The following is a 24572-nucleotide window of genomic DNA, read 5'->3' on the forward strand; positions in this document are numbered from 1 at the left end:
AATAATAATAATAATAATAATAATAATAATTACAACAACAACAAATATAACAAAAACCGGTTTCAGCTGCACTTTCGCAACCGCCACTGACGCCTACTAGTTGGCTGCGGGAGAGACTAGGGTAGGGATGGCCAACATGAAGGAAACGATTCTGCTGGTTACACGAGAAAAAAATGGCGTTTCTGGGGACGTGAACAGCTACGCCAACGTCGACGATGAAGCGGAAGCCCACAGCGCTGACACTGCATAGAAACACTAATTCACGGTCCTCGAGGTGACTGTGCAGGTGACAGTTATTGGTGGGGACACCAGCTGCCCCAGAAACTAATGAACAAGTTCTTGCGACAGCGCAAGGGTTGAAGCAGTGCTGGTAAGCTATACTTACTCAATTGCCCAAAAGTTACGTAAATCAACTATTTGTACCATGAAAATCCAATAAATCTCCCTTTAATCGTGTCATTCGGTTTACATATTGCTTAAGTTTACCCGCCATGGTGGCTTAGTCGACGAGGTCGCGGTTTTGCTTCCCGGCCACGGTGGTCGCATTTTGATGGGGGCGAAATGCAAAAACACTTTTGTACCGTTTATTTAACGCACATAAAAAACCAGATGATGATAGTTAATACGTATACTCCCCCACTACGGCTTGTCTCATAACCAGATCGTGGCTTTGGCACGTTAAACCCAAAATTCATTATTTGTGTTTAAGCTTGTAGTTTTATGGCTTGGATATTCGGGTGCATTAGGAACTGCTACTTGGATGCAAACTCTAAATGCACGTTAACGTGGATTGTGAGTTTTGTGGATCACTAATTTCTTGTAAGACTAACACATTTTTTACTGTTTGTTCGAATTCGTCTTAGGGGAGCCTCCTTTATATTTGTCTGTGGCTGTAAAAAAATGTATACCTAGGGGATGTAGCTGGCCAGACTAGTTATGTTATTGCCAAGTGATGCAACTTAGGTGATTCAAGTTAGCACAGAAATATAGTAATCATTGACATGTAAATGCCTCCACGAATCTATCTATCTATCTATCTATTTATCTATCTATCTATCTATCTATCTATCTATCTATCTATCTATCTATCTATCTATCTATCTATCTATCTATCTATCTATCTATCTATCTATCTATCTATCTATCTATCTATCTATCTATCTATCTAACCATACATTCGTCTCTCCGTCTCTCTCTATCTCTTTCTGTGTCACGCAATCAGCAGCATATTTTTTACCTTTATTTTTTTTTCAGGCTCCTGTACGTCAAAGTGCGAGCGCTAATGACGTCGCGGAGCGTCGAAGCACTGCACTTCATTCCTCTGTTAACGGTCAGTGTAACGATTTCCTCTCTCTTGCACTGAGTAGTAGCACTGCTGCCTTGCGGTTGTGTGCAGCCAGTAAATCTTCCTGGTGTAATAGACTGTAACAGCTTAAGTAAAGCTCTCTCCTTATCTCGAAAGCGTGTAGTGTATGCGCGTCAGTTAACGGCATGCATGCAACTCTTGAACATTTTGTTGTTGCGGTTGAAGGTCAGAAGGCCAAGACAGATTTATCATCATCATCATGAATAACTCCGCAGCAAGTTAAGCTCTGTGGACGTAAGGACACAACGGTGAAGACCATGAGCAAAAAGTTGGAAGATGGCGACTAGTGCGGATGTTAAAGTGTATAGTATTTAAGTCGCTGGTGGTGTCGGTTACATTGGTGGCAGCGGTGGGATCGGAAGCGATGGAGCAACTGAAGGACGACGAGGGGAGCTCGTTGAGAAGGAGACTGTGGAGGAGTGTGATCGGAAGTGACAGGCGTTACTGGAGCAGACACTTCCACGACTGACGAAAAGGCATAGACCTGCTGCCGCCGCGAGTCCTTGTAGCACCGAATGGCAAGGATGCGGTATGTACTAGAAGTTTGACCGAGTACGACGAGTGCAAGACTATCCGCAAAACAGAAAGGAACGTTTGAAGTACCTGGGCCTTTCTTCGAGCGCTTTGCAATGGACGATTCTTACGCGAACGCAGATCCCCGACACCGGAACGAGCGAAAACAAATAGAATGACGCATCGAAAGAAAAAAGCGCTCCAGATCCAACGAGTTGGAACGTTTATGCAGAGAAGCTTTTTGTGAGGGCATAAAGAGTCAGAACGTGAGTATGTGCGTATTGAATTTTTGCACGAAGTGACACGGAAGGCTTTATTCAGACATTGAAGAGAGGATACTGCAATGCCGCGGCCGCTGCCGCGGATGGGCGAATTCCAGTGCCATGTGGTGGTGGTACAATGGTTGAAGACAAATATCTCGGGGCATCCTGGAGTTTATTGGTTCCTTTTCTTTCTTTTTTTTACCCCACACGGCACGGTCACAGAAACCGGGCGCGATTAGCAAAGAAAGCTTCGCTTTTAGAACAGCTGGCGGGATCGCTGCCAACAGTCGCTACGCGCACTCACACCTTGTCACATAAGGCAACGCCAAGGCAGTCACCATGCGTGCGACAACAGAAACTCGCCGGCCTCGACATCGACGCCGTTTGAAAGCAGACCCAGCTCCTGTTTCGCGACGTGTCATGTCTCCAGAATCCATGGTGAGCGCGGAGATGATAAACGGTAACGGGACTACTGGCACCATCACGCTTGCCACGTCCATGGTAAAGCTGGCGGACGAGAATCAGGATCAAACGGGGGTATGCGCGAAGCACTCTGGCGCACCAGGAAAGGACAGCAAACTGCAACTCACCCGCCGTGGTTCCTCAGTGGCTATGGTGTTGGGCTGCTGAGCACGAGGTCGCGTGATCGAATCCCGGCCACGGCGGCTGCATTTCGATGGAGGCGAGATGCTAAAACACCCGTGTACTTAGATTTAGGTGCACGTTAAAGAACCCCAGGTGGTCGAAATTTCCGGAGTCCTCCACTACGGCGTGCCTCATAATCAGAAAGTGGTTTTGGCTCGTAAAACCCCTTAATTAAAGAAACACTGCAGCTCCTGCTTCCAACGCCCGCGGATTGTGAGAGCATTCCCCGGCAAGCCATCGCCAGCCGCCCGCCCTAAGGACAAGCTTCCGCTGGATCTGCCGGCGCATATACTCGGCCTAGATTTGCAAGGTTTGACGTCAATCGCAGTGCTTGACGTCTTACGCTAGGAAGATGTGAGTAATGACGGTTGCCAGGATAAGACGGAAGACGGTATGTTGAGCATGCTTCGGCACACCCAGGCACTGAAGGGTCACATCCCGCGGGCAAGCACATGCGAAAAGACGCTTATGCGAAACACGTTGGCCGACTGATATAAATGTAGCTAAAGAGCAAAGCCAGCGGCAGCAAAGTGTCAGCACCTGACACAACAGCAATAGATAGAATAGCATTTATGGACAGGAAAGACAGACAGGTCGACCTAAACGCAACAGCAAGATGGCCAAGCAGAACAATGTCGAAAAAGTCGGAAACGCTGTCCCACAGAGTATACTTACGACTCACCCGGCGACCTATATTTCACAGCACTAGCCTATTTGACATCGGAAGGAGCCACTACTGCGTATTTTCTGAAGCCTTCCTTCTACAATTTTGTGCCTTGACCCACACTAACGGCAGTGTCCTTGCAGAGCGGGACGATCAACCGTCTGAGCGGTGGCGCATATTACGGGTGAAAGTCAGAAGGCCAAGACATATTCTACATCATTATGAGCAACTCCTCTGAGAGTTAAGCTGTGTGGATGCAAGGAGAGATCGAGGAGAACGAGGAGTCAGAATCGGGAAGATGGCGACTTGAGCGAATATTAAACTGCATCGTATTTAAATCGGTGTGATGTCCGGCACAAGATATACTAGAAGCCAGCCAAAAAAAAAGAGAAATAAAGAAAGAGAAAGAAAGGGATGGTATGAAACCAGGTTGCACCACGTTTGCTACACTACACTGGGGGAGAAGAAAGGGGGCAGAAAGCGAAAGGGAAAAAGGAAACAGGAAAGGTAGAACAAGGGATGCGCGTGCGCAAACAACAACATTCACCACACAATCAAAGGCCGTCGCAGAGCTCCAATGCTTTCGAAAAGTGCAGCAGTGCTCACGTGACCTGCTGCGCGGATGACAGTGTCAGCCCGTATAAGCAAATCATTCTTGATCAATCTTGAGACTAAACATTCGAAATGTTTGATTACATCGCAGGGCACACAAGTGCTGGGCCTTGTGGGAGGCTACTCTGGTTTCTGGATGGGCGTTGCGATAGTAGTGGGTGCCACGGAAAGCGTGCGCGTGGTCTTCGACTTCTGCCGTCGACGCGTGCGATCTCGGTTCCACAAGGCTGAGTGAGTACACGAAGTTGGGGTGTCAATAAGCGCAAGTTTGTCATCGCTATCATTATACCAAAATACAGACTCGGCAATACCGATGTTCACGTTCCCTGCATTTCAGGCCTTTGTTACGTTCATAGTCCATACTATTTATTTCAGAATAAATCCCAAACGCATTGTATTAAGCTGAAATATATGATTTAGAATGTCTAAAACCTCGTGACCAGCTTACATTCACCTCGTTCATCAGGCAGTTCACAATCTTTTCATTTTTAACTTTTTTTTTGTTTATTGCTATTTCTAATGCTTTTCTTTCTTTTTTCTCTCTCTCTCTCTTTCTTTTCCGTCGAACTCATGAACATTTTTCCTCATCTTTCTTCAGCTTTCTGGCCTATTCGCTGCTGCCGCAGTGCTCAACGTATAACTTATTTTGTGAACTTATTTCAAGCGTATAATTTTGGGGCCAGTGCATATGTTGCGTGTTCCCCATATTTTGAATATTTGCCTCGGAAAACTACGCTAGTCCTGTCAACTTCATATTTGCAGTTCTTGTTTCTATAGCTGTCACCTTTTTCGTGGAGAAACTAAAGTTCTATTGGTTGAATAATTGATTGAAGCCTAAATGCAGTGCTGTGTGTTACTGATAAGGAAAGTACACACAAATGGCAAGCCAGCTTTTGGCAGGAAAGCAAGGAATGTTGACAGGCGCACCGTCAAGAACGGCAGTACGAAGGCACAGAAAGGTGGCGCTTTCTTGGACTACAGTATCACCGGCGCAACCAGTACCAAGTGTTTCCTGCGCCTGCTCCTGCCATTATGTTCAAAACCACTTTCAACGACAGTAGAATAACGACTTAGGAGCAGATAAATTGTTGCTTAGATAGCGACTTATGTTAAGCACCGCCTTTGAAAGTATGGACAGTCAGGCTAGTAGCGTGTAGTCACCATTCCGTACACATCTCAGGCTCCATTATGTGCAGAAGGAAGGAGTAGGTGCTTACCAGTCGCGTTCCGTAAAATACGTAACCTTGAGTAAAGTCATAAGTTGTGGCAGACAAAGAAAGCGACGCCTACAGCCGCGCAAGTGACGGTCAAATTTGGCGCGCAACCGAAGCCTTGCGTATTTTGTCCCCACTCCACACGGTGTCGGCAGTGGCGCTGTTCCTCCCCGAAAGCAATTTGACGGTTTCGGGAACGGCGAGAAGAAAGTGTGCTATGTACTCACTCCGAGTGCGCGTTGCATGGTTCCGTCAACAAACTTCGTTGAGACATGCAGTGAACGTGCGCTTGAAGCAGGTACGAGCACGACACTTAACTCGTTCTTAGTTGCGGTAACGAATGAAGCATCGAAGATTCTGGACAAGCATCGGCCTTGTTTTAGGAAATGGAGAGAGATGGAGAGTGGGGAACTTTTATTTCGGGAAGTTGTAAAGGTTGGGCCCCTGACGGACGTTACTCTAGCCTGCTTCGCCTCGCTAGGAAGGAGACGGGTTAGGAACATGAAGGTGTTAATGCGAAGATGATCTTCACAGCTGCGGTTCCGGTCTACTGTACTGGTGAAACCGGCATGTGCAAGCTTCACATGACGTCCACCCTGTCGTACGGGCGTCGAGGGTTCTGGAGCATAGCCAGGAAACCGTCTATAGCATGCACAGGCGTACTCGCCACAGGCGTACTTGAGCGAGACGGCAGCTGCTGCAGGGCGTCAATTATTCGCCGCAGCGTTGCCTAGATTACGGAGTCTGCTCGGGACGTATCGCAGCATTCTCTTTGCTGTCGTTTTTCGTGGGAAACGGCGACATGTCACAAAGTTCTCTTTTTATGATTTCTTTATCACAGCAGGAAACTTGTACACACTTTGTCATTTAGCTTGCGTCCTTGTAAATACAGATATGATGCGTCCTTACTGCTGCCGAATGGCTCATCTAGGGGCCACCTGGGCAACTGGCACACTATGCCTAAGTCTGAGTAACTGGAGGCGTGGTGCCTCCCGCTTGTTCTCCTAGAATAATCCCTGCTCATTTTCACGCATTACGCCTGATCAGCAGATGACTGCCGATTCTTCCTCCCCGTATCTTTACAGCCTCACTAGAAGCGCTTCCAAACGGTGATCGTTTATTTTTGCTGACTATCACCTGTTTAGCAAACGATTGAGCAGCACTTTATGAATGCAGGCACATTTAGTTGCAGTACAATTTCTATTACTTAATACGTCGAAAAAGGTTGGTCTGGAATAGATATATGTGAATTCAAAAATTTTCTTTTTCACCAGACCAACAGGCGGTACGTGTTTTTCCACATAAGCCTTCATGTCTCTGAAGGCTTATGTGATTATTATCAGTTGTAATGGGATTGTCAAATGTCCAATGTTACCGTCGGAATTTTAGTTGAAGAGAAAGGTTTATCACGTGACGTACTCCGATTCTCTCCCCCTTCAAACACTGCGAAACGCAATATACTTTCATCACGCAACAAAGGAATCAATTGGCGTGAGACCTATTACTTTTAAACAATGAGATCACGTTCAAACAAATGTTCAATATCGTGTTAAAATGTTGAAATTGTTAAATTTTTCTTTTAAGTCTTAAAACTTTAAACACTGTCAGAATTGATAGATATATAGAAATATAAATAAATAAGTAAATCACCAAGTCTTGCATCTGACTGCGACCCAAAAGCAAAAATCACAAGAATATGAATAGAAGTTATTAACACGTATCAAGCGAGTAAACCTGATTCTTTATTTCGAGTTTACGTGAAGTCATTTCCCATCATGCCATGCGGGAAATGTACCGGAATATCGAGAACGGGGTGCTCAAGACAAATCGATAATTTTCGCTCACCAAGCATCACAGCAGTGGCGCATGTGAGAACTTGCGTGATAATCGCTAATAGAACTGTTACATAACCATATTTTATGTACACCTTTATTTGATCACTATAGAGGGAATGCCGTAATTGCGGAATCAAAGTGAGCCACTTCTCGAAGCACAGCTCTCGAAGAGAAAGTGTGTGCATGTGCCACCAGTACCGAGGTACGCGAGGATAGCTTATTGATGACTGGAATCTATACTAACGTGGTGCATGGAAACGTACTTCAACATTCAGCATTGATACAACACTTGCGCATGTGATTTTCTCGATGCGAGCGCTGCAGGATCAGCTTCCTGTTCCGCGTGTGCAAGATGCTGATGGTACAGGGCTGCTTCGTGGCGTGCGCGTTCAGCATCTACGGGGACTACGAAAACTACCGGCACTACTACACGGCCGTCACCTACGAGCAGCAGAACATCCGCGGCGTCTTCTTCCCGGCTGTGACCATCTGCTCATACGAAGCGTGAGCCCATTGCCGCCTCCTCGGCATTGCATTTAGAGCGAAGCTTTTGTTGCCTCCGCCCTCTCCCTCACTTCCGTGCATTTTCTTTTCCGAGCCGCACAACTCTGAGTAGGAGCGAAAAAAAAATTCACCGACGATTACGATGCTTCCTAATGCAAAATTTGAGCGCAGCTTTACACGTGTTTCCATTTCGCGATATTTTGGCTGGCGCGTACAATCTGTCTCGTGGGACACGTTGCAAACGGGGCGAAGTGGGGCGCGACTGCTTCGCGTATCTGGAGATCGCGAAAGCCAGCGCATGGGTGACGCGTGGGCGTGATTCACAGCAGCCGCCGCCGTTAGACCTCCCAGACGACACGCGCTACCCTGGCGCCATCTGGAAGTCATCGTCGCCTCACTACGCTTTTATTCTCGCCGTTTCGCCATACCCTCCTCCTCCGCTTTCCATGTCATGGTTCCGCTGCATCCTCCACGTCCGTTTTCCTCCTCGCGTCTTTCATCCCCCGCTTCGCTCCACGTTCGCTTCCATCTTTCGCTGCTCTCGTTCGCTCGGTTACGCCTACGCTCGCTGCAGGAACGTGCACCTAAGAGCGGCGCTCTAAAATAAGGATAGGCGGGGACGAAAACCAGACGCGTATCCTGTGTGCTGCCTTACAGTGGAGTAAACGATTGCAGGGAGGAAAAGGAAAATGAGAGGAAAGTGAGATAGAAAAGTAAGCACGCCTCCCTAACAAGGGAAGGCTAACCGTTCTGCAGGCATTCACAACAAAGTTTCGTCACTCACTCACTCGTGACGCCCACACGCGAACCTGGTAACGTGACGCTGACGTACATATCGAGGCGCGACCTCGTCTTGACATGAACCAACAAACCCACATTGCAACCCTGACTAATCTACACGATCAGACACAGAAGCCACTGTATGGTGGCAGCGCTACTGAAACACATAAAGAAGGGAATATACAGAGAACATCTGCTGAAATCTTAACTAAACCTTTATTGAGGAAAAAAAAGGTTTGCATGTATACAAATGCGCAGGGTCACGTAAGTGAAAACTATGAAGGCACCGTGATCGCGACTGCGCAAAGATGAAATATATTTTGCCGATAAAAAATTTGTTGAGAGTTCGGCACAAGTCCTGTTTCTGTACTGTCTTCTGTCTTCGTCTCAGCAGGACTGCCACCGTAGAATGCATGTTTACTAACTCGACCAGTTTTCTATTGTGATGCACCGACGCCGGTGTATTTAACAAATTGTGACAATTAACACCCTGCTTGCGTTGTACACCAGCGACCTGTGAGATTGTGGCCCAAGCATCTTTGTCTCTGAAAATGGTCTGAAGTCGTGACTAGGGTTTTGTAAACGCCAACCCTTGACAGAAGCAGCGCAGTAAAGTTGCTTGGCTGAGGGAAAGGCGCAATGTAACTTAAAGATTCAATGAAGCTTCAACGTATCAACGTTTTCAATGTCTGCGTAGGTGAAAATTCGAGACACGCGAACATTTCTTATTGTTATTTGGTGCATAGCGCTTAGGTGAGACGGACAAGGAAAAACGACAAGGACGTCTCTTTTCCTGCTGTTACCATCTGCTCATCCTGTGACCATCCTTGTCCGCGTCACGAGAGCGTTATGCAGCCATTAACCGTATCAAACCAATTAACCCAAAAGTCTGTCATTCTTCTTGGCTTCGAGAGAGCGAACGAAGACCCCTCGCAGAGCCTTTTCTCAACAAGGGTATAGGAACTGTCCCTACAGGCAAGGTCGTTACCGGAAGGTACAGACACAATGGTACAAGTTGACGCCTGTATATCCAGTGCGCGTCAATAGAAGATTCGTCTGTTTTAATGATTCTTTGTGATATCAGATGGCGCAGTTCATTATACTGTAAGAAATGACGTCTCTTTAAGATGTCACGATGCTCTGCAAAGTGTGACGTCACCGATAGGCATGCTGACCGTTCTCATCATCGAAATCGCTGTACATGACCAACACGATCATGGCGACACGCAGCACAGACTGTATACTAGCCTGCGTCCTTAAACGGTGGGTGGCTACGTGTCCGCTTCCGTTCGGTGGCTGCAAGCCCCTTGACGCTGCGGGAAGCAAATGGCTTTATTTCTTTACGTATTCCATGTGCTTCAAATAGGAAGAGCCAGGAAATCAGTGGGCTTCACCAAGTAAACCGGTTCTGAAATCATTTATCTCGACACCAGCAGGCCCTCACAGCGTGTACCACGCCATCTCGAAAACAATTTATTCGCCATATGCACGCAACGTAGCTTTCAGCAGTTACAGTGTTGCCTCTTGTGCCTGTCGCAGTAAAATTCTGTGAGGCATCCTAGGGAGAATAAAGTTTTCTTTTGGGTGACAACGGATTACTTGCAGTGGCGTTCATCACTAAATAAATGATTACTGCTGAATAATAAATTGAATATGATTACCTTGCACAGTTATGTTAATATTTGCTTTAGAGCACCTATAATTGCATGATTATAGTGGTAGTTCAACTTTCCAGAAATCCTGAGACAGACACCAGTATCGACATAACCTGCTCCTCACTTCACGAGACCCGCATCTGCGTTATAAACAATATTTTTCCATAAAAGCCTCTGTTGCTCAACGCAGCACGCAGATAAGTGGAAGATCAGTGTAGTTCTTGATAGTGTATGAAAGCCAATAGGCATATCGAAATGAGTCTCAGTATTTCTACTAAATGGGCACGCCTAGAAAACCAACCTCAATAAATTGCGCAGTTGGAAAATAAAGCCCTAAGTTCTTAGTGATAAAGTAAACTCGCACATTTTAATTAGTATTAATACCGTGATCAGCACACATTTACTTACGCCCGCTGTTGATAAGAGTGTGTTGCCAAAAATAAATCATATTTTTTGCATTACATAAGAAAAGTTTACTCTTCCTATTTGAATAAGATGTATACACACCACTCAAAGGTTACACGGAGGCCTCATAACAATTTTTATCGTAATTTTCATTCCGTTGTTTTCTTATCGCTCTCCAATTTGTTTTGTTGATATGTTGTTGTAACCTTCGTGGAAACTTTGTACAGAAGGCCTACACTAAATCCTTGCTGCTTTTGCAGAAACTCGTTTAAAAATATGTTTCCTGTGTCCTCGTTTCAGGGTGAATTTCACTAGGATGTGTGCAGAGTACGGAAGGTACAACAAATGCGTCGCTGCTACTTTTGTAAGCATATTAGTTTGTTTAAATGCAAAATATAAATATCAATGGAAAGGGAACCAAAGAATGCAATTGATGGGATCTATGTACTATATTGTTAAGATACAGTTATCGCATTAGGCCCTATGACGGGAAGGGTGCCCGTTCCTTTCTTTCATTCCCTCTTCATATACACACACACACACACACACACACACACACACACACACACACACACACACACACACACACACACACACACATATATATATATATATATATATATATATATATATATATATATACAGGAAAGCACCTGAGCCGCTGGAGCTGTACGGATTAATGTGCTGTGGGGTGTCCTCGCTCTTGAAAATTTCATAACGAGCACCAGACGTACGATCGCTGGATTGGGACGTCACGCCTCGTGCTTGTCCTTGGGAGACAGTACTCGCTGATCAAAGAAATTGATCGCTGATAGAAATTTTAAGCCATAGACGATCATTTTACTTGACACGCATGATAACAGTGATATTTTTTGTAATACTGACCCCCCCCCACAAAAAAAATGAAATAGGGTGTCATTTTCGTAATAGGAACGGTTAAAAAATAACGTGAACGTTTCAGTACCTATAAGTAGTAGACAAAAATGAGTTGTAAACAGGTCGCGAAAGCTGAACAAACATAGAAGCCATCCTGCGATTGACAAATTTACTATACACGTTTGAAAATTGCAATGCGTTAGTTAACGTCTTCAGCGGTGTGGGCTCTAAATTAGAAACTTTCGTTTTTTTCATGCGCAGGTTATTGCGTAAGGTCCCATGTACAACTATTGAGAGTACTATGTGCAAGAACAACCTGCCCACTGTCTGACTTTCCAGCGCTAAAAAACAAGAATTATGCTTTACTTTAATGTCACTTTTTTTTCTAGGATACAACCGTAGGCAACGATATCATCGCCATGAAGTACGTGATCAACTACACCTATCCTCCGGCTGACGTCTTTTCGAATTGCACCATGACATTCTCCGGAGAGATATGTGAAAGCTTCAACTGTGACAACCTGTAAGTATGTAGTGTCGTTGAGCGGAAATACGGGCGGGAAGAACCGGAGTGGGCAGGAGTGTCTGTCCTGTCCATTCCGTTTCTTCCCGCCCATACTTCCGCTTGTCCACCAACTGGCCCAATCGTCTACGCTTCTGAACCTTTAAACATGTAACTAGCCTGTAGACTCACCTATATGAGTGCACTCATGTGCTGTTATAACATTTCGAAAATACGGAGTCTAAATATTCATCCCGATTCCCAAAAAATTAGGAAAGATACCATTAGACGATGTTTCTTGTCGCTTAGTTGACAGCAACCCCATCAAGATTCGTCGACTTTTATGAGTCATGATAATAAGGATGGTTCATTGGGGTCGATGAATTAATCGCGCAATTCAAGACTGGCGCACATGAGCCATCAACATAGACGTTGACGGGACAAAGAACGGGTCGCGGCGGCCAGGGCAGACGATACTCCGTTAATTGATACTGACCTCACTACAGCTTTCTACGCTAAAAAATGCATTTGCTGTATACATCGATATTAAAATTTCAACTTCTGTCCCAGATTACCAGCACCTGTGCACTTTTGTCACTAGTGGCATGCAAAACTTTGCGAAATAACTACAGCGACTAACTTTCTGCTTCTTGAAATGCAAAATAATAGAGGATTGAGTACCCTTCCAATTATTGCGGCTGTCCATGTCCACTCACTGAATATGAAATTTGAATAATATTGATAATGAAAACTAAGATGAGCACCAGAAACAAAGCTTTTTCGCCGCTTTTTGACCATTTTCTAAACGCACGCAGCTGGGATCCCACATATACGTTTGTGAAGACTGGCGTCTGCTTCATCCTCAACATCGGAAGGTCACCGGAACTTCAGAGATGTCGAGAGCAGTACAAATACCGTAAGATATCGAAACCCTTATTTTTCTCACCCTTAAAGAGTAGCATATAAGATTAGTGTCGGTAGAGCAGGCATAAGATGGTGCCGGCTGGCTCAAGACACAAATTTTTTGGAGGTCGCTGGGAGAGACCTTCGTTCTGTGCTGGACATAAACATGATGGCCGAGGAGCGACGTAGAAAGGACGCGGGGCTAGAAGCTGCATAATTCAGCTTGTCGATATGTTTCATTTACCCGTATGACAAGGACTGTGTGACAACACCCTTGGAGACAGTTCTATATTGTTTATTCTTCCCTTCTTTTTCTGTCATCGTTTGTACCCCTTCCGCCGGACAGGGTAGCCGCCCGGAGATCTCCTTTGGTTAACCTCCCTGTATTCCCCTTGCTTTTTTCTCTCTGTGTCTCCCTCTCGTTCTCTTTGTGAAATTATATTCTTATGGCATAACATCTGCTGTCTCTACCACAGCCTGGGGATAGCGTAAATCATTTGTTTGTTTGTTTTTTCTTCTTCTTCTTCTTTCGTTCAAGAGGAGACGGGACCTATCACACGCCGTGTTTTACCGGGTATAATGGAAGAACAGAGAGAAAGAAAAGTCTCGGAAACAAAAAACCGTTTATCTTACACCACGGCGATATTTGCATTGTATAGAAGTGTGCAAATAACATTAATTCGTGAACATAAAGACCTGTGGCCATGCACTCAATTTCACTCAGGCGTGATGGTTCCATGAAGCAGTTCTAACTTCTACTGCACTGCAAAAGAACCGTAATTTTATCCCACTGCATGATGGAGACGGCTGGCGTGTGAAGCATATATGCCGCTTTCTTCTTTTTTTCATCCTTGGCTACGCCCTGATTACGAACGACGAAATTAATTTGCATTGAATTGGGCGTGTTGTCATCGACGCAGTTGTTCAATAGGTCCCTGCCCGTTACCGATCTTATAGACAAAATTTTTTTTCTAACATTATTTCATTCAAACTGTAGAGCTTGACGCGTCTTAAGTTCTCCTCAATTTGCTTTCGAACGCTTTCCAACCCATTTTAACGATCATCATTTGAGAGAAATTAAGTGCGAAGAAACCGAACGCAATATTATTCACGCACATGTGCTCGTGTTAAGAGTAAACGCATTTGCCTAGCTCCTGCTCCCAGAGTAACAGCGTGTGACAGTTTTCATTCTTCACGTCGCGTCCAGGGTATTGATTTGCTAGAAAAGCCCCGAGCTAAAGTATCCAACAACTACGAAATTTAAAAAGAATATGGGCGCACCTAAGCAATTCTAAGGACCTGCAAATTCGAGAGCATTACTTGTAGCTGAATGTTTCACTGAATTATCTCGCTGAATTTAATGTTGCATCGACGTGATGATGAGCTTAGTGTGGGTGCGCTATTATTTCCGAGAGTAACGCTGCTGCTTATGAGGTCGCAACGACGCAAGACGACAAACCGGCCATATTGCGTTCTCTCAGGTAAGTTTCATTTGCCGATCTCTCGTTAAAATAGTGTTTCACGCACGTTGCGTTGAGTGTTGTTTCTCGATAACACCACTTTTCAGCACGATCACACGACTTTGCCGAGCGATGGCAGTACTTTCCGTAGTGGCACCACGGTATTGACACTCCATTTCTTCATTGGGTTCGTAAGGCGAGCTCCACCTCGTACTTTAGGGGGATGTCGTAGTCGTAGTGCGACGGGTACCTGAAGCGCGTTGCATCTTATTCTTCGTCGTCCGCCATGGCCTCCGGCGACGGCGTCTGCGGGCCCCCGACAACGCGAAAGGCAGAGCGAGCGGCTGCAGCTCCCCGTGCTCGCTCCACAGCGGCTCGCTCTGCCATCTTATCAAGCGGCAGCGAGGCAGAGCCCAACCACGGGAGCGAAGATGCTCGCTCTGCCATCTTGTCAAGCGGCCGCGAGGCAGAGCCCAACCACGGGATCGAAGATGCTCACTCTGCAATCTTGTCATGCGTCCACGAGGCAGAGCCCAACCATGGGTTCAAAGATGCTCGCTCTGCCATCTTGTCAAGCGGCAGCGAGGCAGAGCCCAACCACGGGAGCGAAGATGCTCGCTCTGCCATCTTGTCAAGCGCCCGCGAGGCAGAGCCCAACCACGGGATCGAAGATGCTCACTCTGCAATCTTGTCATGCGTCCACGAGGCAGAGCCCAACCATGGGTTCAAAGATGCTCGCTCTGCCATCTTGTCAAGCGGCAGCGAGGCAGAGCCCAACCACGGGAGCGAAGATGCTCGCTCTGCCATCTTGTCAAGCGGCCGCGAGGCAGAGCCCAACCACGGGATCGAAGATGCTCGCTCTGCCATCTTGTCAAGCGTCCACGAGGCAGAGCCCAACCATGGCTTCGAAGATGCTCGCTCTGCCATCTTGTCAAGCGGCCACGAGGCAGAGCCCAACCACGGGATCGAAGATGTTCTTCACTTCACTGTGGCCTGTTGCAACGGGGGCACAGGCCGGGGTTAGCGCGCTAGGCTACGAAGCCGTAGTTGTGGCGGTGAGGCAGAGGATGAAATGTTCATTGTGGTCACTTCTTTTTTTAGTTATCTGAAGATGATGTAATTTGCGTGACGTAATTTGCGTGCCGTCTTTCTGTCAAGGCTTTTCGGCCACGGCCCTCTGATGACGGTGGGGTCGTACAATGAGCCAAGTAATGCTCTCGCATTAAAAACAGAAGTACGCGTGGGCGTCATCACTCACGAGAGAGGACTTGGAAAGAGATGTGTCTGGCTTCTCTTTTGCATGCCTGACGAAAACATGGGCGTGTGCTAGAGAGACCACACCAGCCTGATCTTCGTATGGACTTTTTTTTTCGTCTTTGACAAGACATAGAGATTAAGTGCGATTAAGTCGATAAAGAATCACTACGTTACTCCTTCCTTTAATTGATTTCCAGCGACTTGATGAACCGTAGGCGGGCACATAGTATACGAGCAAATAAAAAAAAACGAGAAGCACAAGAGCAACGTGTCCCGCTCGCCGACAGTCTTCCTGGCGTGGTCCAGACCTTTAAACAGGCCATTTATCAATGTCAAGTTGACTTTGCAAGAAAACTCTTTCCGAGTAAGGGGACATTATGTGTCACGAAACTAAATCTCATTACGGGTGAATGATATGGTTCAAACACTTCTCCGCGTTTTCTCTGTGCCTCTACGGGCTTTTACTGAAGATCACCATGCTTCTACCAAGGCGCCCGCATGGTCTACGCCTGAGTCAAAAGTCATCTCCCTTCCGGGTCATTAATTTTATTCCCATCTTATGCCTCTGAGTGTATGGCTTCGCGAAATTCTACATGGTTGCAAACCTAGTGAACCTCCGGCTGTACTTTATGACTAAGCTCGTATTATCAGCTATATGGTTTTGTGACAAAGTTAGATGTCCCACGTTTTCCCAGATTACGCATTCATTTTGCACATACCATCGCTGGAAATTTTAAAGTCTCGCATAGCCAGTGTAGCTCACATTTGCAACATTCAAGAGCAATAAGCTTTTCCTAACGTAAACGTTGATTTTACCAGTGAGAAAATGCAGCAGAAGTGTAAAATTGATCGGTAGTTCTCTCGAGGTGGCAACAGATCATGCTCTATGTTGCCATCTCTACAGTGATGGCGTAGTAATGCCGAATTTTGTGTGTTCACATCCGAGCTGTCATCATAAGCGTGCAGCGAGAACTTTGAAACTACTGAAGGTACCAGCCCTCTCTAAAGCTCTTGAAACCACCATCATGGCCATCATGGCCTCACCCTGCTAGCTCCTGCCTTCAGCTTCGGGAAGATATCCGTGAAATCTTTATGTGGGCCATCATCTCATGCAACAAAATTGCATAGCGTAGTTTTAGGGAAAGTCCCATTACAATATTCACATCAGCTAGTTTACCTGCGGCACCGCTGCTAAGTCGTCTAACACTCTGCGGGTAAAAATAAACTGTGTAACCGCACTGTGTAGTTTCTCGCGGTGGTGGCACAGTGGCTATGGCATAGTGGTGCTGAGTACGAGGCCACGGGTTCGCTTCCGCGATGCGGGAGCCGCATACCGATGGCGTCAAGATGCAAAAAAAAGTGCTCGCCTATTTATCTGTGTGCTTTAAAGAAATACAGGCGGCCAAAACTAATCCACTACGACGTCCCCCTTAACCCACAATGCCCCTTGGGGACATTTATGCCCTACTTGTATTTGATTGATTTCGTAATGCGTGGCGAAGCCCCGCCAACTACGGAAACAAATTTATTACTTCACAGGCGAAACTAAACCACGAGATTCGAGCCAAGCTTTTCCAGCTAAACAAGTGTAAGCAGTGAAGAGCAGCTGGCGTGTTTCATGTCGTAAAGTTTTTGGCCGCGTGAAGCACTGTAGTAGGCGACAACATAAGAACTACGAGCAAGCTCGGCAGAAAAAAACGCGTATATATAAGCAGGAAAGAGACTGCGAACCTTTTGGAAGACGTATTTAACGTGTTCGGGTGGTGGAGCAACCGAAAACGTTAGCAAATAAGTCCTCTAAGAGGTTCGTCGTCTCTTTCCTGCGTATGTGACGTCGGGTCCTGTGTGCTGAACTGTGAAGAAACACCCCTATACATATATATATATATATATTGTGGGAATTTATAAGCTATATTCTGTCATCTGTACACGATCATCATCATACGGGGTTCATATGGGGTTCTTCTTCATCATCGCTTGTGGGGCTGGTTCTCGGGTGTGCTCCGTGCTGTGGGCGTGGTCGGTTCGCCTAATCTTTTGACGCGGAATAAACGCCGTGATTACTGCTGCGTCACAAGTGGTGGAGGTGCGGGGTCTACTCCTACCTGTTGTTGACCTCCTTCCTCGGAAATTTTGGCAGGGCTGAACTTCCGTGTTCGCGCGGATACCAAGGATCCTCGCAACGAGAACATGGCCTTCTCGGCGTTGCTGCACGGTACCAGCAGCTACACTTCGGGAATCATCCACACCTTCCGCTTTCAGGCGGGTCGCAAGTACACGATCTCTGTCGCTCAGGTGAGGACCGTTACCCCTTCCACTTGTCTGCCAGTCAGTGTGGCGCTTATGTCCGGCAGCGTCCGACAAAAATAGGATGACTGTTTTTTTGCAACGAGCGTGTTGCAACGACAAGAACGGGAAATTAACTACCGTATAATTTGTAATATCAGTCAATATATTTTCTTGAAAAAAAAAGAAAAGATCAGGCTAAGCTCACTCGTTGTCTTATATAGCCACCTTTAGCAGAATTTTACTCGTCGTCTTGCAACAACGGTGCGCACGTTGGCGAGCGCGGTCAAATTCGTATCTATATCTAAGTCTTGTGTGCTGGCGTCTTTTTTTCTTTTTCTTCTTCTTTTTTTGTTTTTATTGTCGCTGAATCGTGTGTGGGCTCTTCCGATCGACCTCATGTGTCATTTGTTCTTGTTCGCTTTTCTTTTCGTTTTTCTGGCAAGTGATGAATAGCGGCATGCGAGGCAGCTTTCACCAGCGTTTCCAGATAAAAATTGTACACTATGCCGAAGCGAAAGGCAACATGGCCGCTCGGCGCCAGTTTGGTGTTGCTGAGGAAAGCGCGAGATATTGGCGGGCACAGAAAGGAGAACTGTCGACGTACAACGCACGTAAAGCATCATTTTGTGGGCTTTTTGCGGGACATTCGTGCGTGCTCGCTACCGGTGACAGATCGAGCACTCAGTTCGCTGCAAAGCTGCGCGCCGTTTCGAAAATAAATGCGGATGGGTGATATTGTTTCTTGTTTTGTTTTGTTTTTTCCACTTCAGAGTAAGGGGTCCACCTATATTCCGGCTCTATCTATATTCCGTTTTATATGGTAGATGAAATAACATGGGCTATACTCTATGTGACTGGAGGTTATGCCAGTCGTAAAAATCTTTGCGCTGACTGAGTATTTGCTGCTAGTGGAATGAAGCGAACATAATCGTGGGTTAAGATATGGCCGAGCATATTCCGCGGCACTATATTGTCTGCACAGAAGGGTTCTCTTTCTTTTCTTTTTCTTTACTGTAAAATGTCTCTCCGCGTCGAACAGTAATACTGTTTTGCCTACTTGAATTTAGAAGAATAGCTAAGGATCACGTTTCTAGTTGCTTTGGATAGTGTGACGAAGTAAAAATTAGGACTATTAGGTTTCACAGGCGCTTTTTTCAAAGCATACTGAGACAATATGATCTGAATATGCAAATAGTTAGATTTTGCTTTAAATATGCAACCACAAGAACATTGCGTGGGACGCTTGGCTATAATAATATTCCGATTTTAGAGTGCAAGAGAGAAATGTACCAACTTTTTCTTCGCGACCATTATTGCATAGTATTCAAGCTAACACATGCGAATCCAGTTTTTTTTAAGTAGAAGTTGTACTGTGACAATGGTTCTCACACGAATCTGATCGCGCTCCGCAAGACCATATTGACCCTTTTCACGGCGATCCCGAGGAGCGCTGCCATGTTTGATCACGTGGTGCCGCCTCCATTGCTTGCCTTAGCTGCCTCTGTTGCCTCCGTGTTTACGATGGGTGTACATGACGCCGATGCGGCTATGCAAGCCAATGTTTGGACTGATATCGTTGACGGTGACTCGGTGGACGACACGCGAAGCTTTGGCTACTGCTTCAAAAGACATGTAAGCGCTTTCGGAGCGAATTGCGCTTTGTCCAAACGGCGCTAGCCGCGTGTATGATGCTTGTAATCAAAGCGGGGATAAAGATGTATTCCAAGATATTCTAACTTTCCGCTGATGAATTGAACCAGTATAAGTGCGTTTAGCTCTTCGTTCTACATCCAGCAAATGCATTTAATGGGCAACTTGTCAAGTTTTTGACTAAGTATACCAAGTTCCCCGGGCCGACACTATCTAGTTTATTTTCTGCATGATTGCTTGCGGGTGTGCTTAGTTACGATAGATTTGTTCTTGCTGGCCACAAGGCTTGTAACGTAGATGTTATGTACTTTTTAATGACTTGTAGCAAGTACGTATTATCTAGTCACTCCCTTACTGTGTGTGTGTGTGTGTGTGTGTGTGTGTGTGTGTGTGTGTGTGTGTGTGTGTGTGTGTGTGCGTGTGCGTGTGCGTGTGCGTGTGCGTGTGTGTGTGTGTGTGTGTGTGTGTGTGTGCGTGTGTGTGTGTGTGTGGATAGCGTGCGAGAAACTTCCTATATGTCAATTAAGAAGTGGCGGTACTCCCTTTGTCACCGTATAACGAGTGGAACTCACTTTTGTGGACGATCCGCGGTTGAAGTTCTTTCCTAGGAGGTTACAGCGCTACAACGCTGGCGGAGGAGCGAACTTTTTTTATCCGCAAGGGAAGCCGTGCAACTCCAAGAGCCGGCAACACAGGCAGTTCTTATGTAGCAGCGGTCTGTGAACTTGGACACGTTCATTGCATTCCTTAATATGCCAGTCACGATTTTTGCAGCCAACTACTGCACACGTCTTCACTCCACCGCTCCATATTTCTGCAACACGAATGGAGCAGTGCGTTAGCGAAACCTAGAAACGCGCCGCCGAAAGCGCATCTCGTTTCCTAGAGCAAACTGCTTCGTGAAAATGTTCAATACAAAGCATCACTTAAGAAAGAAGCTTCCCGCTATGCAACGGCTTCGCAACGCACAGAGGCACGTTTTAACGGGCACCCTTACTATTATTTTCGCAGACAGAGCTGGTCTCGTTGCCGCTACCATACGAGACCCGTTGCATCGACTACGTCGCTACCGCGGATGAATCTCTGTATGATGAGAAAGAGATTCAAGAAGAGGTAAGTATGCAGGGTCCGTCGCCGTTCTGTGTCAAATAGTAGTTGAGTGAAAACGACGTGCAGTTTGATTGGTCTACCGACTTATTTTCCATTCAGTTGCCACGTAAGATTGCACAAAACAAGTACATTGTTATTGCATGCTAAAGAAAAAGTGCACAAGCCGAGCTAAGAAAGAGACCCTGGTAGTAATATCCGCAGATGTTCTTCTCTATTTTATCGCGCTGTCAATGTATCGCATTCTTAGAAATTCGCGTTGCTGTAGTGAGTCATTAAATGGTATCTATGCGACCAACAATAGCGAAATTTCTCACGTTGAATTCACCGCTTAAAGGGATACTAAATCGAAAAAGGATTCGAGAAGTGTTAGTAAAAAACCTTTGCATCATAACAAAGAGAGACAGGAGGGTTGTGTAGCAAGGCAGGCAGGTTAACCAGAGGTAGTTCCTCTTGGCTCCCCTGCACGGGGTGAAGAAGTAGGGGATAAAGAAAGAAAGAAAGAAAGAAAGAAAGAAAGAAAGAAAGAAAGAAAGAAAGAAAGAAAGAAAGAAAGAAAGAAGGAAAGAAAGAAAGAAAGAGGAAGCAGGAGAGAGAGAGCAAGAGCGACAAGCGCGAACAAACTTCGTACACTATAGAGCGGTAGGCGGCGGCGTTCTTAAAGTCTATCGTGAAGGCCCGTAGAATCTTACACTTATAAGGTCTTCTGCGCGGATGTTCTTTGTGAGAACCGGCCTCGAGCTTTCAGTTCTGATAGTGGACGATTGCCCGATTGGTCCATCACTCTGCACATCACTTACCTCTCGGGAGCACGGGCTGACGCAGCAATCTGTGCGAACGTCTCCACAGCTGCATCTGTCGCATGTGGGGCTGTTGGCCACTACAATAAGGAGACCATAAGGCTGATAAATGCAACGCCTAGCCACAGATGGCACAGCATGGTCTGTTCTCGTTGTAGCAGTTCAGGCGGTAGGTCCATCTGTATGACCGGAGACAACGAACACAAACGACACACGGTGAAAAATACCGAGTCCCACAGAAGCAAAGTACATTCACGTGACATCAATCACAGCCCAGCAGTGCTATCTGTTTGCGAAAGCGGAATCAAGAGGCATTGACGACTTTCATGCGCAGATCGGGTGGCTTGGTCGGCTTGTTCATTCCCGCTGATGTTGCACTGTCCTGGAAGCCATTGAAATATTTTGTCGTGTCCTTTGTGATTACTGCGATGATATATTCGTTAGATTTCTAAGACCAGTTGTTCATTGTGTCCGCGGCGCTTTGGGTTCTCTATGCATTGAAGGGCTGCCTAGGAATCACTAAAAACTCTTCAATGTTGCGTTACTTCCTGTTTAATGAAATCCCGTGCAGCCCGGAGGGCCGCACGTTCTGCACCCGTCGATGTGGTCACACATGAAGCCTTTAACATTATTTCTGCAGCTTTTTCCCAGATAATGACTGTAGCGGCAGAGCTGTTGAGTTTTACTGAATCATCTATGTAGACATGTAGGCAGAATCTGTGGACGTTGTAAATGTGTTCCAAAGTTGCTTGCTTCAAAGCTTACAATGGCGCTCCAGCTTTCTTTTTGATGCCCGGAATTGTCAATTGTACTTAAGGCCGGCGCAGACACCACAATGGGGCTGATAATCGTGTAGCAGGCGTGCATGTTGTTACCAAGTGTAACTGCTGTCTTACAATACTTTTGGCAAAAGTTGAATGTGGCCTCATTACTGACAAGCAAGCAAAATGGTGTGAGGGAATCCGAGTCAGGCGTAGGATGTGTGCTTTCAGGACATCTGTGCAATGTAGACTGCGACAGGACGATCTCTGGCAATGGCCACTGTCGCAACCGATGACGTAGTTCTTGGGAGACCAAGGCAAGTTCCGGGTGCTTGGGCTTGCACACTCTGAAGTCTGCGGATATTTTTAGCGCAAGTATTTCCTAGTACAGGTAAGCTGTAGCGCAGGAATCCTAAATATAGGGCTTTTTATAATTGCAACACTGATAGTAATATAGCGCCCCAGGATTTCCCGCCGAGAAACGCTAGAAGGTCCACAATGGCGGCCAAACGATTTGTCAAGTACGAGACCTCAGGGCTCCGAGACAAGTCTCTATCAATGTTGACGCCAAGAAACGGGTGCATTCGTCTGTAAGGTGCATTTTCGCCATTAATCCGCAAAGCATACGCCACCATCGTTTTGCGAGTAAAAACAAAGAGTGCGCACTTCTAAGGTGAAAGCTCCAGGCCTTGCCTTCTTAAATATGTTGATAGGGCTGTTGAAGCCTTTTGAAGTCGTACGCGGGCTCGTACGCGTGTCACTTCTGAAGGCCACGTGGAAATGCTGTCTGCATGTTTGGGGAGCTGTACGGTTCGCGGTAACGAATCGGAGAGACCAACGAGCACCAGATTTAATAGGATAGGCCTAAGTACTCCGCCTCGTGGTACACCACTGGTATAGCTAGACGGCGTTGGTCCATCTTCAGTCCAAATAAAGAGAGATCTTCCATTCAAAAAGCTCCGCATCCAGAGAAAGACGTGTCCACCAATACATACAGCTTCTAAGGCGTCCAGAATTGAATGATGATCTATAAGGTCGTAGGCACCTTTAACACAAGGAATAAAGCGGCAGTGATTCGTTTAAGGTTTTTTGGGGGCCGTACATACGCTACAAAGTCCATAATTCTATGTATCGACGTCAGAGTCGAAAGCCAGCCATTACCTCTGGATAAACGTTGCAAAATCCCATGTCTTTCCAATTGTGTAAAGATCATTCTCTCCATTATTTTGCGACGCAGCTGGCCAGTGCTATTGGACGGCAAGAAGACAATTCCAATGGAAATTTGCCAGGCTTGAGGAGTGGAACAAGACGACTGGATTTCCGCGTCGTAGGGACCAAGCTGTCACACCATGATGCGATATATAGGCCAAGAAGTGCGTCTCTGGCCTCTTTACCAAGGTTTGCAAGCGCAGAGTATGTGACGCCATCGGGTGATGGTGACGAAGATCGTCTGCTCCCAGCAAGTTGGGCCTCCAGTTTTTCGATGCAGAAATCAGCGTCCATAAGAGGATCTCGGTAGCAAGGGGGGTCAATAGGAATAGGTGCGCAAGGTGAATAGGCGAACGCCGGACCCGCAATCCTTGCGCAGTAATCTTCGGCTACGTCGACTTCTCGGCGTCCTTGATGGAGGGGTAGCGATTTAAATGAACGGCGCTGTTGAAGAGGTGTTCGAAATCGACGGGCTGTTCTCCAGACAACCGACAGAGGTTTACGTGAGTCAGGAGACTAGCAAAAAGATTTAGAGCGTTGATATTGTACCACAGCAATGCGACGCTGAATTTTATTTTGAATGCATCTGTCCTGTCTCAGGTCGTAAACTGATTTAGTCTATCTGCATCGTCACTCTGCTCGCCGGCAGATTGCATGGAGGTGCTGTATTTCCGCCTAAATATCCGTTCATTTCTCCAATAGCCGGAAGTCTCACGCGGAACAATAGCCTCTAGTGTGTCAGATATGGCTGGCCTGTTTTGCCGATTCAGGTCATCGGTCGGCTTCTCTGGCAAGAAGAGGATGCGATGGACCGTGTCAGTGTTCTCTGCCATCTCCGTCGTCCTTGTCGAAGACGAGGAATCAGTGAAGATACGCCTTTTTTTTCTTTTTAGCCTTACAACTATCAAGTAGTCACTGTCACCGGCATCCGACACATCATCTCCTGAACCAGAGTAGTACAGCAGGGTGTCCTCGCTGCCTGTGTCGCTCATGAGGTAGTTGCGCTTCCTCGGAGCGCTTGACGCTGTGACGTCTGTCTCGTCGGAACGCCTTGCTGACTCCACTTCCATTGCCGAAAGTCTCCGAAGCGGCGCCTTTGGAAAACACGCAAAAACAGCCAATCTTACTACGAGAAGATGCTTGGTAAGCCGTAAAAGACACAATAACAAAAGACAGGCGGCACCGCTGCCTTGGCATTCCCGCACCAGCATACAATAACGCCATACGTTTTGACGCTGTATGCTTGGGCCTAATTATTTCTTTATCTTGAAAAATAGACTGTATTGTATTCTTAAAGTGTCA

General features: G+C 46.4%; 1 protein-coding gene across 1 annotated transcript in view; it reads left to right on the forward strand.

Moving 5' to 3' along the window:
- The window catches only part of LOC135918845 (uncharacterized), a 53904-nt gene that overhangs the window by 19511 nt on the left and 9821 nt on the right, over positions 1 to 24572 (forward strand). The window contains exons 12-19 of the mRNA XM_070533987.1: positions 1255 to 1330; positions 4155 to 4294; positions 7437 to 7616; positions 10757 to 10820; positions 11722 to 11855; positions 12650 to 12750; positions 17595 to 17749; positions 20405 to 20506. Coding sequence (XP_070390088.1) covers positions 1255 to 1330; positions 4155 to 4294; positions 7437 to 7616; positions 10757 to 10820; positions 11722 to 11855; positions 12650 to 12750; positions 17595 to 17749; positions 20405 to 20506 — 952 coding nt within the window. The remainder of the gene's footprint in view (positions 1 to 1254; positions 1331 to 4154; positions 4295 to 7436; positions 7617 to 10756; positions 10821 to 11721; positions 11856 to 12649; positions 12751 to 17594; positions 17750 to 20404; positions 20507 to 24572) is intronic.

The sequence above is a fragment of the Dermacentor albipictus genome, chromosome 2 (genome assembly GCF_038994185.2).
Source record: "Dermacentor albipictus isolate Rhodes 1998 colony chromosome 2, USDA_Dalb.pri_finalv2, whole genome shotgun sequence".
In the NCBI taxonomy this organism is placed as follows: Eukaryota; Metazoa; Arthropoda; class Arachnida; order Ixodida; family Ixodidae; genus Dermacentor; species Dermacentor albipictus.